The sequence below is a fragment of the Macaca thibetana genome, chromosome 7 (genome assembly GCF_024542745.1).
Source record: "Macaca thibetana thibetana isolate TM-01 chromosome 7, ASM2454274v1, whole genome shotgun sequence".
NCBI classification, from domain to species: Eukaryota; Metazoa; Chordata; class Mammalia; order Primates; family Cercopithecidae; genus Macaca; species Macaca thibetana.
In genome coordinates this window covers 17,013,086-17,027,561 of record NC_065584.1, presented here as the reverse complement: position 1 = coordinate 17,027,561, position 14,476 = coordinate 17,013,086, and the positions used below count along the sequence as shown (strand labels likewise).

General features: G+C 45.8%; 1 protein-coding gene across 4 annotated transcripts in view; it reads right to left on the bottom strand.

Annotated features, from left to right (window-relative positions):
- Positions 1-14,476, bottom strand: part of TTC7B (tetratricopeptide repeat domain 7B) — a 271,924-nt gene that overhangs the window by 58,894 nt on the left and 198,554 nt on the right. For 2 of the 4 annotated variants that reach the window (XM_050799034.1, XM_050799037.1), the window contains 3 exons: positions 13,889-13,986; positions 8,747-8,911; positions 6,384-6,434 (listed from right to left, as the gene is read on the bottom strand). In XM_050799034.1, the coding sequence (XP_050654991.1) occupies positions 6,384-6,434; positions 8,747-8,911; positions 13,889-13,986 (314 nt within the window). The remainder of the gene's footprint in view (positions 1-6,383; positions 6,435-8,746; positions 8,912-13,888; positions 13,987-14,476) is intronic. The other 2 variants (XM_050799035.1, XM_050799036.1) reach the window with 2 other exon arrangements.

The window sequence follows — 14,476 nt, the reverse complement described above, 5'->3', positions numbered from 1 at the left end:
GGCCGGAACCTTCACCCACTCAAAGGCCACTTCAGTATAGTGCTCATCACTTCCAACAATCCAGACTAAAAATGACAGTGGTGAATAGTTCCAATTAAACACGGACGTTTCCCCTCTCTAACGTAAAATTAAAATATAGAGAAGGATAACAGGTTTATAAGAAATAATGCTTTTCTTCCTATCAATTTCTTGGTACACACATTTCACCAGGGCAGAGAGCCTTCATGTTCTGAACCAGGGATGAATATTAGGGCACTCACATAATAATAGCAGATAACTGACAATAGTGAAATTAGATAAGTTGGTATCTAATATTTCTGAAAATAAACAACAAATAAAAGTCTTCCGTTGAATTAGTATTGGAAGGAGGGGGAAGGAAAAACATCACTTTAATCAGAATGGATACAGCTGGTTAAAAAACAAAAAACAAGCAGGCCAGGTGCAGTGGCTCATGCCTGTAATCCCAGCACTGTGGGAGGCCAAGGCAGGCAGATCACCTGAGGTCAGGAGTTTGAGACCAGTCTGGTCAACACAGTGAAACCCTGTCTCTACTAAAAATACAAAAATTAGCTGGGCGTGGTGGTGCACGCCTATAATCCCAGCTACTCAGGAGGCTGAGGCAGGAGAACTGCTTGAACCCCAGAGGTGGAGGCTGCAGTGAGCTGAGACTGCACCATTGTACTCCAGCTTGGGCGACAAGAGTGAGACTCTATCTCCAAAAAAAAAAAAAAAAAAAAAAAAAAAAAACCACACAAAAAAAAACCCCTGTATTTTATTGTTTCATAGAACTGAAATGGTGACTATACAGACACTGGATTTTGATTTATCAGGTAAACAGCTGGAAACACTGGCTCTAACCAGCATATTTTTAAAGAGCCCCTTTCTTTCTCACCACAGCAAACCTGTTCCCGCATCATACATCAGAATGAGAGCACTATTAACTTAAGCTGGAAATGGGCAAACTAAGGCTTGAAAAAGGAATCAGAAGTTAGACTATAGGACATATTTCCAATTTGAAATCCAAGGCTCTGCAGAAATAAATTTCCAAATAATCAGGTTCAACAGGTGAGCCAGGGAGAGCACCTGGGCTGCTGTGCATGTCTCATCTGCCACCCGGCTTCAAGAGGTCCCGCCACTGCCAGAGCCCACAGGGCTGTGTGCCGTGCAGCGGCTGCCGTGCTTCATCTAGGAGACAGTGTGCCTCTCTTCCACAGTCACGGGACACAGGGGCTCTGAAAAGCCACTGCCAAGACCCACTGGACGAGGGCTGACGTAGGCAGGTGAGAGCTCGCTCTGAAATTTAGCCCAGGTCTGTGGTCTAATGGCCCAAATGGTGCAGGGGCATGTGACGTCTAGGAGCGGAGGCCATCTGCATTTCCACAAGCCAATGGCTTTCCTTGCACTCCCACCTAGATCCTCAACAGAAAATGTTATATTGGACACTTGATACAGAGGCAAAGTGCCTCTGTATCCTTCTAGGCTCCTCTCTCCATCACTGTGTGTGGGGGTAAGAATGGGGAAAGGCAGCCGAGGACCCAGGAACTGTGGTGGGTCAAGAGGACCCACAGCCAAGAGGATCAGGAACCAAGAGGAACCCAGGTCACTGACCTCGGGGTACCACGAGTCCAAGCTCTGAACCCCTCCTGAGGTTTTCTGACCCATGCTCCTATCATTCACTGAGGGCTGTTGAGAAACCCTGCCTGCCACAAATAGGACACTGGGGACAGCCAGCTCAAATTGCCTTTGTAGGTGAAGCTTCTCCAAAAATCCTTTTTCCAACGCACATGACACCTATGGTGAATTTCACATAGACCTCGGCTGTGGCAATCACACGTGAGCCCTATTCCACCAAAGTTCATCATCCAAAGGGATCCCAGCACCAATAATTCTGTTAAGAAAAGGCACAGGCTGGGTGTGGTGGCTCATGCCTGTAATCCCAGCACTTTGGGAGGCTGAGGTGGGTGGATCACTTGAGGTCAGGAGTTTGAGACCAGCCTGGCCAAAATGGCAAAACCTCATCTCTACTAAAAATACAAAAAAAAATTAGCCGGGCCTGGTGGCTCACGCCTGTAATCCCAGCTACTTGGGTGGCTGAGGCGGGAGAATCGCTTGAACCCAGGAGGCGGAGGTTGCATTGACCTGAGGTGGCACCATTGCACTCCAGCCTGGGTGACATGGTGAGATTCTGTCTCAAAAAAAAAAAAAAAAAAAGAAAAGAAAAGAAAAGAAAAGGGCATAACTGATAAATTAAGTGGCTTAGTTATGCTTCATATCCCTGTATTTGTCACACGCAGTATTGCCAAATAAATAGCATATATTATATTCCAGCGCTCCTTCTAACTATCTGGTGGCCTCAGTTAAGTGGCTGCAGTCTGAAGGACCCCTCGCTTTCCCTCTCCCCTCAGAGCACATAGAAGATGAGCTGGATCTCAGATGGAATCCTGCCCACCCGGTGACTTGGCAATTCCAGTGCATTCCAGTGCCAGGAACAATGGATAGCCACATTACATGATGTGTGAAAAACATCCTCTACCAAAAGAAAGACGTCAGCCGACCACCTCACACGAGGCTGGCAGGATTTGGGGCAGCTCCTTGCTTCCCAGCCCTGGAGAACTCACTCCATGCCTCATGGGCGTGAACGTGGGAGAACAACGGCACGTGGCCGCACCCCAAGCCCCATCTCTGTTTGGCACCCACATTCTTTCTGTCCAATGCTGCAGCGGCAGACACCTGCCCTCCCCATATTTTTCTGACAAGTAGCTGAGCCACTGCAGTTGTGGGCATGCAGAAATCACCTGCTGCTAATGAATCTCTGTACCTGTTTTCCCTTGACCTTGAAATGATTCCAAATTCTCTGTCAACTTATACACCTTCCAATTCTTGGAAGGTGTGCCCCCAAAACAATTAAAATAATAAGAAAAAGCAGCAAGCAGTTCCATCTCCTAAAGAACCTGAATATTAAGCAGCAATCAGAATGACTCAGCATTCTGTCAGCTAGCTTTGCTTTAGAATTTTCATTTCTTAACAGGAAAAAAAAATTCTGTTTCTCAAGATAGGGCTTGGAAATAAATCAGTCCAACACTGCAGACTGCTGGCAGCTCTGTGCCCTTCTGTCTCTGTGTGTCACCTGTGCTTGACGAACCAGAATGTCCTGGGGGCTGAGGATGGGAGGAGGCGGAGGAGCTAGTCATGGCTGTCTCTTATTTCTTGAAGGGAGAGGAAGAGGCGTGAGTGTCCACTCTCACTTCGGCCCTCAAAGCAGGCATATTTCTCCATACCTTTAAAAAAACATAACTGCTGTTCCCTCATTTCCCTGGCGCCCGGGAGTTAGGACAATTCCCATCTTTGCTGTAGGGTAGTCCTGCTTTCTGAGGAGGCGACTCCAGGTGGTGGCTCCTTGCACCGCGCTGCCACAGCTCTCCTCTCCATCTGCTGCTTCCCTGGGAACTGCCCTCGCGCCTTGTGTCCCCCAGTGTGACAGCAGGGGCGGGGCCGCTGCCCACCCAGTCCCACCAACCATGAGGGCTCCTGCTGTGGGTTCCTCTGATAAATAAATCACCTTGGTCACCATTCTAGTAGACACTTCCGTTTTTCACCAAGTGAAAAAAGGATTAAGACTCATAGCCCCAAGAAGGGATCAGTTTCCCACTGACTTTCACAGAATAGCAAGCACCGTTTAAACCTGACAGCACGTGTCTTGTCCTGAGAGGGGAAAGCTCTTTCCAGGGAAGGACCCCAGTAAGGCGGGGAGGGCCGGGGACATGTCGTCACTGGTGGGCATGCAGGGCTAGCGCAGCATGCTGCTGGCGGGTGCTGGCAGGGCCAGGCGGTCACACGGAAAGCATGGAGGGAAGCCGTTCACACGCATGCGGGAAGGTGCCAGCTGTCAGAGCGAGCCTCCGCCGGTGGCTCTGCACTAGAGACAGTACCTTCTGGAGGACTACATTGGGCAGATGCTTCCATCTCCACCTGAACCCTCCCCGATGTATATTCATGAGGCTGTATCTCGGGGTGGAAGTGCCTTCTGCCTGGGGAAGGCTCTCTGAGCCTCCAAGTGCCTGACTGCCGGCGTCCGGGGGAAAGCCTCCCACCTTGGGATGATATTCTAATGCTGGACACACCCCCCAGCTTCTACCTGAGTGCCACTTACTGGTGGCTTGTCAGTCTCCTATCATTCCACTCAATCTTGTTTAAAGAAAGATACTACAGAACTAATTAAGGAGAATTATATTAAATTAATTTTAGTTTAATTAAAATAGTAAAAAAAGGTTCTATATTAGGGCTGAATTTTTAAAATTACCACCCCTCAAAAATGGTATGGTCATCACAGAGAGATGTTCCCATATATACATAGATTTCTTTTAAAGCTACTTTATTCTATTAAGCAGGAACAGAGACTAAAACCGCCTAATGGACTAGTCACCCCCTGATCATGATATACATTCTTGAGTGTTAGAAAATGCAACTCAATAAAATGCTAGTCATAATGGAAAGAGAAAAACTTCACTACTCTCTTGAATTCCTTTCTCAATCTTATTTTATTTTAGAGGGATGTTCTTTCATTAATGTGTTTACTCTTTTCTCTTGGTGACTTACTGCTAAAGAGAGCAGCAATTTCACTAGAATCAGTGATAGGAAAAATGGAGCCAAGAACTCAAGTCGGTAATCTTGACTTTAGCACGTTCTTGGAGAGGGGAATAAAACATCAGCACAGATTTTTCTCCAAAAAGACCACTGCTAGGGCACCTGCAGGGGAGTGCCCGGGGTCCTCTAAGAAGTGATGCGCAGCATGCAGACAGCCCTGCTGGTTCCTTCCCATCCTGCTCAGCCACTTCCACTCTTCTGGTCCTAGCTGCCCAGGGCGTAACTCAGGGGGATGGCACCTGACTCGCCCTTAAAACCAGGACCCATGGCTGCCAAATCATAAGGGCAGCAGTGTACATACAAAAACTATAGAATTTACATTTTTCCAGATGAGGAAATGAGGCCCAGGGCGATGCAGTGAGTTGCCGGCTGACTCCAGAGCTGGCCCTTGATGGTGAAAGGAACCTGGCAGGGAAATCTCTTTTATGAAGCACCTAATGTGTGATGACAACACCAACATATACCTCTTTTCTATTATGGACTGTTTTTAGGCCAGAAATGAAGGCACAACTAGGCTGAGCTGGATTTCGGAGGGTGGAATCAACTCTTAAGGGTGAGGGGCAGCATTTGCCATAAGCTAAAGGCTCCGGTCATTCAGATGCACTGGATCCCATATCCACCAGCATTTCCCCAAATACAATCCATGGAACACTGATTTCCTAGGGTGGAAAAAATGATTAAATTAGCTTGGGAACACTGGGTCAAAGTGCGGGACTTCTCAGAACATTTAATATGGTTAAGGTGAACTATGAAGCACTAGGCAGGAGACGGACTATCGTCCAAATATATTTGACCAAAGAGAATTAGTGGTCTAAGAAACATCCTTTGGAAAATGTGACAATTCACGAATGACTTAAACACCGCCAAAAGCACTGTAAGGCAGGGCGTGATGGCTCACGCCTGTAATCCCAGCACTTTGGGAGGCCGAGGTGGGAGGATCGCTTGAGCCCAGGAGTTGGAAACCAGCCTGGGCAACACAGTGAGGCCTCCTCTCTGCTAAAAACTTAAAAATTAGCTGGGTGTGATGGCGTGTGCCTGGTGGCCCAGCTGCTGAAGAGGCCAAGGTCGGAGGCTCGCTTGAGCCCTGGAGTTCCAGGCTTCAGTGAGCTGTAATTGTGTCACTGCACTCCAGCCTGATCTACTAAGTGAGACCTTGTCTCAAAAAGAAAAAAAAAAAAAAAAAAAAAAAAAAAAGCACTGATCCTACATCCAGGGAATTAAGCAATTCCTTTAAATTTTGGTAGATACGGTTTTAAGTTTTATGATGTCTGCTTATTTTCAGAAAAATTAACAGTTAGAATTGCTCTCCTATGAACAATAAAGGTTGGATTAATTACAGAAATTTCAAGATCCAACTGGTTCCCTCTACCTAAAATTTATTGGCCACCTGCCTTGGGAAGGCGGGGCATCTCATGCTTCCAATCAGTGCCAGGAGTGCTTCTCATCCACCCACTGCACACCCAGAGTTGGCCCTTTTCCCTGCAATGCCTTCTTTTGTAGTCCTTCTCAGATCAATACTGCCTCCTCATATATAAACCCAAGCTGCGCTGAATGCATGAGGCTCTCAGGAGGGATGGGCTCCAGGTGGCAGAGTGGGCAGGTGGGCAGGCAGGTGGCAGAGGGATGTCCACGTCATCTCAGCATTCTCAGCGCTCAACAACCACAATGCACATTCCATGGTGGGGGGAGTGTGATTCTGGAGGCCCTCGGAAGGATTAATAGATTGGTAAACTACTTACTAACTGAAAAAAGGGAAGGAAAACCATGAAAGTATGCTTCTGGAGAGTTGCCTTGGAACAACAGATCAAACCAAAAATTAAAACCAAGAAACAAAACATTTGAAAAATCAAAATTAAGGCTAAAAAAGCGAACAGAGTTCTAATAACCTTCCAACTGTAAGTCTGGCTGTCTAGAATCATATTTCCATTCAACAGTGGCACACATTTTTCCACTAACAATTTTTTTTTTTAAACCAAAGAAAGACCAACTGGGCATTCCCCTATCCATTTAAATGTTCACCCAGCACATGAAAGCTGACCCATTCATGCAATGTATTTTGTTTCCAGAGCAGGAAATTCCAAAGGGAAGGGAAAAATAATCAAACGAGCAGGTTATGGGTCTTTCCACACATTAACCCTAATCATGACTCCAGTGGTTTGTAGGGTTGGGCTAATTTTCCCTTCTATGAAGTCAAAGGGTTGGAGGGAGAAATTCACAAAACTTCAGGGCTTGACTATCTGCTTGTCCTAATGGAAAAGTTGGGACTTAAAATCATTAAATTTTAATTAAGAAATTCTACATTTGTCAGTATGTTTCCCCTCTCTACCTAAATGCTGACTCTACGGGAGGGGGTGGATTCTCGAGAGCTTCAGTCTCAGCTGAAACACCTGGTTACTGGCTAGACACTCCCTGAGGATGGAAAGATGACTTCAGCTTATTAAGAATAAACAACTGAGCACTGCCCGGGACACACTCCATTCAGCAGAAAGCCCAGTGGGTGCTCATCACCCCAGAAAGTCACTGATTAATCAGATATAAAGTGCCTCCCCTGAAGAGTCGGCACTTCAATCTTCAAAAGGTTTCAGGAGCACAGGGCTCCCAGGATGCAACACGATAAATATGGGCAGGTGGGTCTGTTGTGCAGAAAAGAGTGGATGGGGCAGTGGGAACATACCATGTTATTCTAGAATGGAAAGATCCCATTTTCAGACAATAAACTCAACAAAAGTCAATGTAAAGAATTTTTCTGGAAAAATCGAAGTTGGCAATTGCCAGTAGGCATTGTATTAAGAGAAAATGCCTTTTTTGAGAAATGAATTAAAAACAACATACACGGTGTTTAAACAGTATCTTCATCTTCCATTTCATAAAACTGGGATTGCCATTAAAACAAAGTTCAGAACACTTAATATGCAGATAAGTACGGTCAGCGGGCTTCTCGGCGTGGATGGTTTATTTTAAATGGTAATCTAATTTCTGCCCTGGCTTTGTGTGTGTGAGAGCTGAACACAGCGGGTGAGCCATCCGAAAGATGTGCACATTAGAGAAAGTGGTTCTTTCTGGCAGCAGTTCCCCTTAAGAGCTTTTGTTCAGCATGTAACTGGGCATTTGGAACAAAGATGAGCCCTTATAAATCAGAGACACAGAGATTAAATTTTCTGGCAGTGCTGGCAGTGAACATTAAATAAATGAGCAAAAGAAAACAAGGACGGATTCCCCGGGCCAGATTCACATTTAGGTCCCATTTAAGGTTTTACCAACCAGTGTTCATTTTCACACAGGGATCTTTCTTGTTGCTGTTCATGGACAGGTTGTGGAACTCCCTAAAGCTGACTTTCAAAATTTCTGTGTTATCTAAAAGCAAGATTAGACTAAAATACTGTTCAATTTCTCCGCACGGTTTCACGACACAAACCCCACATTTTCCTTCACTGCAAATGGAAAACAGTTTACAGCACTGCTTCTCAAAATGTGGTCTAAAACCCACTGGCATTGGAATCACAGGGGAGCAATTCATAAATCCAGATTCCCAGGCCCCACCTCAGGCCTCGTGAATATAAAGTTGGGAGTGGGGACCAGGGGATCTGCTGCTTTAAAGGTTCTCTGTGTGGTTTTAATGCATGGCAAAGTTTGAGAACCACACATTGAGCGGGCTGTGGCCCTGATCTTTAGAATACGGCCTTGGTGATTATACACTGGTTGAATTCATTTCTAAATTGAAAACAGGAGTTTTTAGGATTACATTATTACTTGCGAAATGTTGTAATTTGCCTTTTAATAGGATTAATTTTTATGCATTTATATCAACTCCAGGAAAGCACGGAAGGGCCCAAGAATTAGAGGCAACATTCTAGAAAAGCTTCTATCCGTCCTGCCCAGAAGGTTTCCTTTACTTTGCAAAGAGGAGGTTGGAACATGGGCTCCAATGCCTGCAATCTCAGGTTTCCTTCTGCCCAAACAGCTTTCGGATTTTCCAATGAGCAAGATTTCTCTCTGACAAGTCTGAAGACGTTTCCTCTCCAGCTTATCAGTTAGGAAGATTATCAGAAGGTAAAACAGGCAAATGAAGTAGGTCTCACAAGAAAGGAAAAACCATGTTTACAGAGAGAGGGTTCCCGGCGGGGACCTGCGTCACTGAATGAATGAGCTGCAGGGGGCCACACAAAGGTATCGGGTTTGGGATGAGAATGAAGATGAGAAGACACAAACAGGTGGAGAGGAGATTCGGTTCTTGAAAGAGGAGAGGAGGAGGAGGAGGAATCTGACACTAAAAAAGTGAAAGAGAAAAAAAGGGTAAAGGCAAAAAAAAAAAACTTTAGAAACACAAAGAAAAAAATAAACTCGCTTTTAATATACTCACATAAGCTGCAAAGAAAATGAGGTCATGTAATACACAATCATTCCTCTACTTGACAATAGAATACAAGTGCTTTTCGAAGAAAACAAATTTGTTTTTCCGCTGGTTATTTAGTTGGTCCACAACACCACCATCGAATAAAAATAACTCAAGATTTACCTGGGCACAGATTCAGCAGTGTGATCTGCTGAAAATAATACATCTTTAGCCTACAATATCCAGAATATTCTAGAGGAAACAATTTGCTTTTCATCTGGAACGGGTTAGGACTTGACTTTACATAGATTTGTTTTTTATGAGAAGCACTTATATACAGTTTACTTGAAAATAAGGTTTTCCAAGGTGCAGAGTACCGAGGTGCAACACTATGTCATGGTCCCAGCATTATGACAAGGGGGTGCTAAGCTTTCTGGGGTGGTCTATGGTTGGGTGTGCTGGTTGGACACCTTGGGGGAAAAAGCCAGTATGGCTGCCTTCATGTCTTATAGCTGGAGGAACACATGGCAATGGGGAGACCACTGCAGCTGCAATGAGAAATTTACCCAAACAAAGTGGATCAAACTTTCAAGTTAAAAGACTTATTTTGCTTTGGATAGGTATTTGTTGATATCTACCAATTATTAAAGATAAATCCCCTTACCCCACATCCTGTTTTAAAGGCAAAGGAATAAAATTTTTTTTTTCATTCTCTATTTAAGGAACTACCGACTTATTCCAAAGACAAGACAATGACTCAGAGCTTCAAAGTAAAGACTGTCACTCTATCTGAGTCCTCTTTCACTGGCTGGGACCTATGAGATGGCAGAGGCGGGAGGAAGGGACGCCCAAGGTGATACCTAAGGGGAAGTCATGTTCTGAAAGGGGGGTTATTTTAGTTTGACATGTCTGTTTAATGAAACAAAATTCCACTCTATTAGCTACAGTGGACTTGGCCAGTTCAAAGCTTATGGACATGGGTGACTCCTCATATTATTCCACAGCTCTGCATGTGGACAATTTCAGAGGTAGGAAACCGTATTCCAGTTAACCAACCACTTCCAAAACCATGAACACTGAGGCTGCACCGTATAAGGACCCAGGATATATAATAACAGTATTGTAGATTTTATATATTTTTAAGCTCTTATCAGTTAGACATATATCCTGAAATTTTAACAGGCAAAATAGGATATTAGGGACTTGTCTTAAAATACTCTAGGAAAAGCAAGTATGGGACAGGAGACAGAGATCAAATGAGAATGCTGATTACTAAAACTCACTGGTGGGTAATGGGAATATTAGTATCTCTGTTCTGGTATATTAGAAATTTTTCCATAATAGAAATTAAAAAACAGAAAAAGAAAATAAATTTAGTTCTGGGGGAAAACAAAAAACAAAACGAAACAGATCCAAGAGGACTTGATGCCTCACAGAGGAATCTGCCTGCACAGTGGGTGATCCTGGGCCTGTGCCCCAGGGTTGGCAGGATCTCGACAGCGGAAGTTCACTGTGGCTGTGGCTGTGCACCCTCACGGATGCTAACACCGCAAGGCTCTGCTTGTGTCGGACGCCTGTGCCCTTTAAAAGGGATTTAGAAAAGCAGTGAAGTGTTGGGCATGGTGCTGATGAGCTGCCACCCGCCAGGGCTGGGTTCTTCCAGGCCACATTTGATCTCAGGGTCACTTCTGTTTCACTGGGAACCATTCTGACCTCGGATAAGATCCTTTTCTCTTTTCCTCTATAGCCCAGTTGCTTTTCTAGATGGGCAGTGCTGCAGTGGATATTCAAAATTAGCCAGGCTCCTTTAGCACATGAAAACTGTTCAAAGGCAAAGGGAGGAAAAATGACTGTGGTCATGCTGGATGGATAAGAATCCAGAAAGTAAAATCCATGTGTCATGGAATACTATATGACTGCAAAAAAGAATAAGGAAATTCTCCACGGATGGATATGGAGGCATCTTCAGATATGCTGTGAAGTGCAAAATGGCAGGTGCTCAAAAGCATATATAGTGTGTGATCGTTTATGTAAAGGGGCAGGGGAAATGATATATATGCTTGTTTGCATGAAAAAATACTGGAAGCGTAAACAAAAAGCTAATAAATACGGTTGTCTTTAGGAACAAATAAGATGGACGGGCAGGGAGGGAAGCCAAACTTCTCTACAGCACCTTGTGAATTAGTTTTTGGCTTTTGAATTATGTAAATGTATTTCCTCTTCAAATCAAATCAAGGTGAGGGAAATAAAAAATCTGTGGGTGGTTCGCAAGGCGGGCTCTCCACACAGGTGTGTGAATGAGAGCATCTGCCCGTTCTGTGACTGCACCATGAGCTGAACCACATGCAGTTGGGCTCTATTAATCAAGGTGGAGGCATTTTTCCCCATTTTACAGCAAGCCTTCCCAATGTGTAAGTTTCTTTGATTTACATTGTCATTTCAGAATGTTTTACCCTTGTTTATAAATGATAAGGCCTCCTAAAATGGCCTTCCATTTTTCTAATTCCCTGATCTCTTGGTTAAATTGCTGGCGTGCAAATCAGTATTTTGCAGCTGCCTGGTTGGGTGGGGGGCGCTGTAGGGTGGTGGCAGGAGTCTCAGAGGGACTCTCGTGGATGACTCGACAATGAAACCATCTGTGGCAGTGCCTGAGAGGCTGTGGCTTCCCCCTGTTGTTGAGGAAGGGCATAGGAGCCCACGGTCCTGACTCCAAACACCTAGGCTCTCCGGAAATGAATGGTGGCCCACCCGAGACACTGGCTGCATCAGTACCAATAAGCAGAGGGGGAGGAGGAAGACCCGGGGGCCAGGCCCAACCCAGGGCAGTGACACCCCAGACTGTGTCACACAGGCACATCTTCCCTAAACACCGTGGCATCTGAGAAAGCTAAATCTGAAGAGAGAGACTCTCAGGCACACTAGGGGAAATGTCCCAAGGGGCAACGGGAAGAATGAATAACAAGGACCTCATTTATTTTCTGACCCTATCTGTTCTCAATGTGATGTGGCATTAAAGTCTCGGGACTTCCAGGGAAATTAAGGTCCAGGCCAGCTGGAAGGAAAGGGGGTCTGAATTTAGTGTGGCTGTTCTCACAGGATACTCAGGAGGGAGAAAAGTGGGGAGACAGTGCTGGGTGGCCACAGCAGCTGTTTTGAATCAGCCGAAATTGCTGCCGGTGCTATAGTGAGTTTCACTTCCTCTGATTCCCTGTGTCTGAGCCTCACCTTGCAGTGGCTAGTCCTGACAGCCTGACCTCTTTCCTACAATGACAGGGCCTAGACAGGTGCCTTAGCAGGAGCTGGGATGAGGCAGAACTCTGCTGTGCTATTCCAGCCAGGGTCTCTGCCTGGTGTGCAGTCTAAGCCCACCAACAACCGCTGACCTGTCTGGAGAGTGGTCAGGCCACTCCAGGGGGTGAGTTTCTCCATGGCTCAGTCCACATTTTAAGCAGCAGCTGCAAGCCAGATTAAACTGCACCAATTTACGATTTGTGCCGCTTCCAGCACCCAAAAATCTTTTGACCCAGGAGCCGCAGGACCTATGGATCTGATTTCTCAAGCTGATTTTAAATTTGGTAGAAGGGAGCCTAGGGCAGATATGCAATCTGCAAGGCAGCTGTGCGGGTGGGCCTGGCTTGAGCATCACATCTGGCTCCCGAAGGCCCTATCGCTCTTAGCCCACCTGGATAGGTTTTTCCAGGGGACAAGCCCTGGCAGTGCAGGACTCACAGCTGCTCTCGGGCTTTCTTCGGAAAGGTTCTGGCAGGAGCTGGGATGTGGCACAAGGACAAAAAAACAACCTCGTGGTCCCTTTCATGCAGCCAGCCCGTAAAAGACCAGGCATACGCAGATAGAGATGAAGCCATACACAGTCCCCTGTGGGTGGGGGAGAAGGAACAGGAGCAGCTTCCAAATGATGCTCTAGAATGATTTTTGAGGCTCAAAGAAGAGCAGGTCTATGTGTTTTGTGGGTCTGTCAAGTCACCCAGGTTACCACTGAATCGTTGGTACAGGTTGGGCGTCCCTAATCTGAAAATCCAAAATCTGAAATGCTCTAAAATCCAGACGTTTCTGAGTGCTGATACAACACAAGTGGAAAATTCCGCACCTGACTTCACGTGATGGGCCACAGTCAAAATGCAGTCAAAACTTTGTCTCATGAACAAAATTCTTTAAAATATTGTATAAAATTGCCTAAAATTAGGCTCTGTGTATAGGTGTATATGAAACAGAAATGGACTTTGTGTTTAGACTGGGGTGCAATCCCAGGATATCTCATTATGCTTATGTAAATATTCCCGAACCCAACACACTTCTGGTCCTGGGCATCTCAGGTAAGGGACACTTCACCTGGGTCACCGTTGTGGGGTCTACGCAGGTGGACTCACTCCCCTGTACTCAGGCGAATGTGGAACACACACACAACGAGGTGTGCAGATTTGCTCATAGGCAGGAAGTGCCTCGGGCCTCTGCGTGGGGACAGTGGAACCCACCTGCCACCCTGTGGGGTCTTGTGCTGGGTGTATTTGTGTTTATATGTGCAACTGATTAGAAAGCGAACCTTGCTTTCAGCGAGGTCTGAAACCCAAAGCGAGAGGGAGACACAGGGAAGCAGAGGGGAAACCTGATGGGGACAGAAACCACCTCATTTTAGTTTCAAACTTTAAGTTCCAAGAGCAAAGGGGGAAACCAATTTCAAAGCACTGGGCTGGGCAAACCATACGATTGGCCCCACCGAGAACAAACACTTGAGAAAGACACTGGAGAAATGCACCTCGATTGAGTGTTTAAACCATTTGTGCGAGAAATTTTTCCAACCTCAACCCGATCAGTCTCATCCCATGTCACTCGGTCCCAGGCCCCCACATTCTCCATGACACCATTTCGTCCCCTCTGGCTTTTTATTCTCACCTGTCTCGGGATCGCTGAAGTCTGGCAAAGTAATTGTATTAAGCTGTCGTCTGTCAGCAATGGTTCTATCTAAGAGGCTGCTCCCACGTCCAGAATCACTGCAAAACACAGCTACAAATGTCAGTCACCTGCAAGGTGGGAGGAGGGAAGGAAAGAGAGGCAACCTGTACCGACTCCTGAAGGCCAGTGAATACCTTCTGTGCGGTTTTTACGTTCTTCAGCATCTTTCTTATGAAGGAGGCATCCTGCTTCCTGGCTTGGCCTGGGCTGGGATTCCTTTCAGTGTTCACTATCACAAACAGGGCATAAACCACACCCACAGACCCTGGCTAATTTTGGCCTCTTTTGTGTCATTAGAAGACACAAAAATGAAAACTTCAAGCTTCGTTTTCCATCCACCTTACAAGGGGAAACTGATTGGCATTAGCAACCTTAGAAAGTGAAGTCTCAGCAAGTGAGTCCATGAAGAGTTGTCTTCATGAACCAACGCTCCACACCCGTGCTTCTAAACCCAGGCTGCATGAGAAAATCACCCAGGACATCTCTAAACAACAGACACCTAGGTCCCACTGTGGACTGAACAAATCA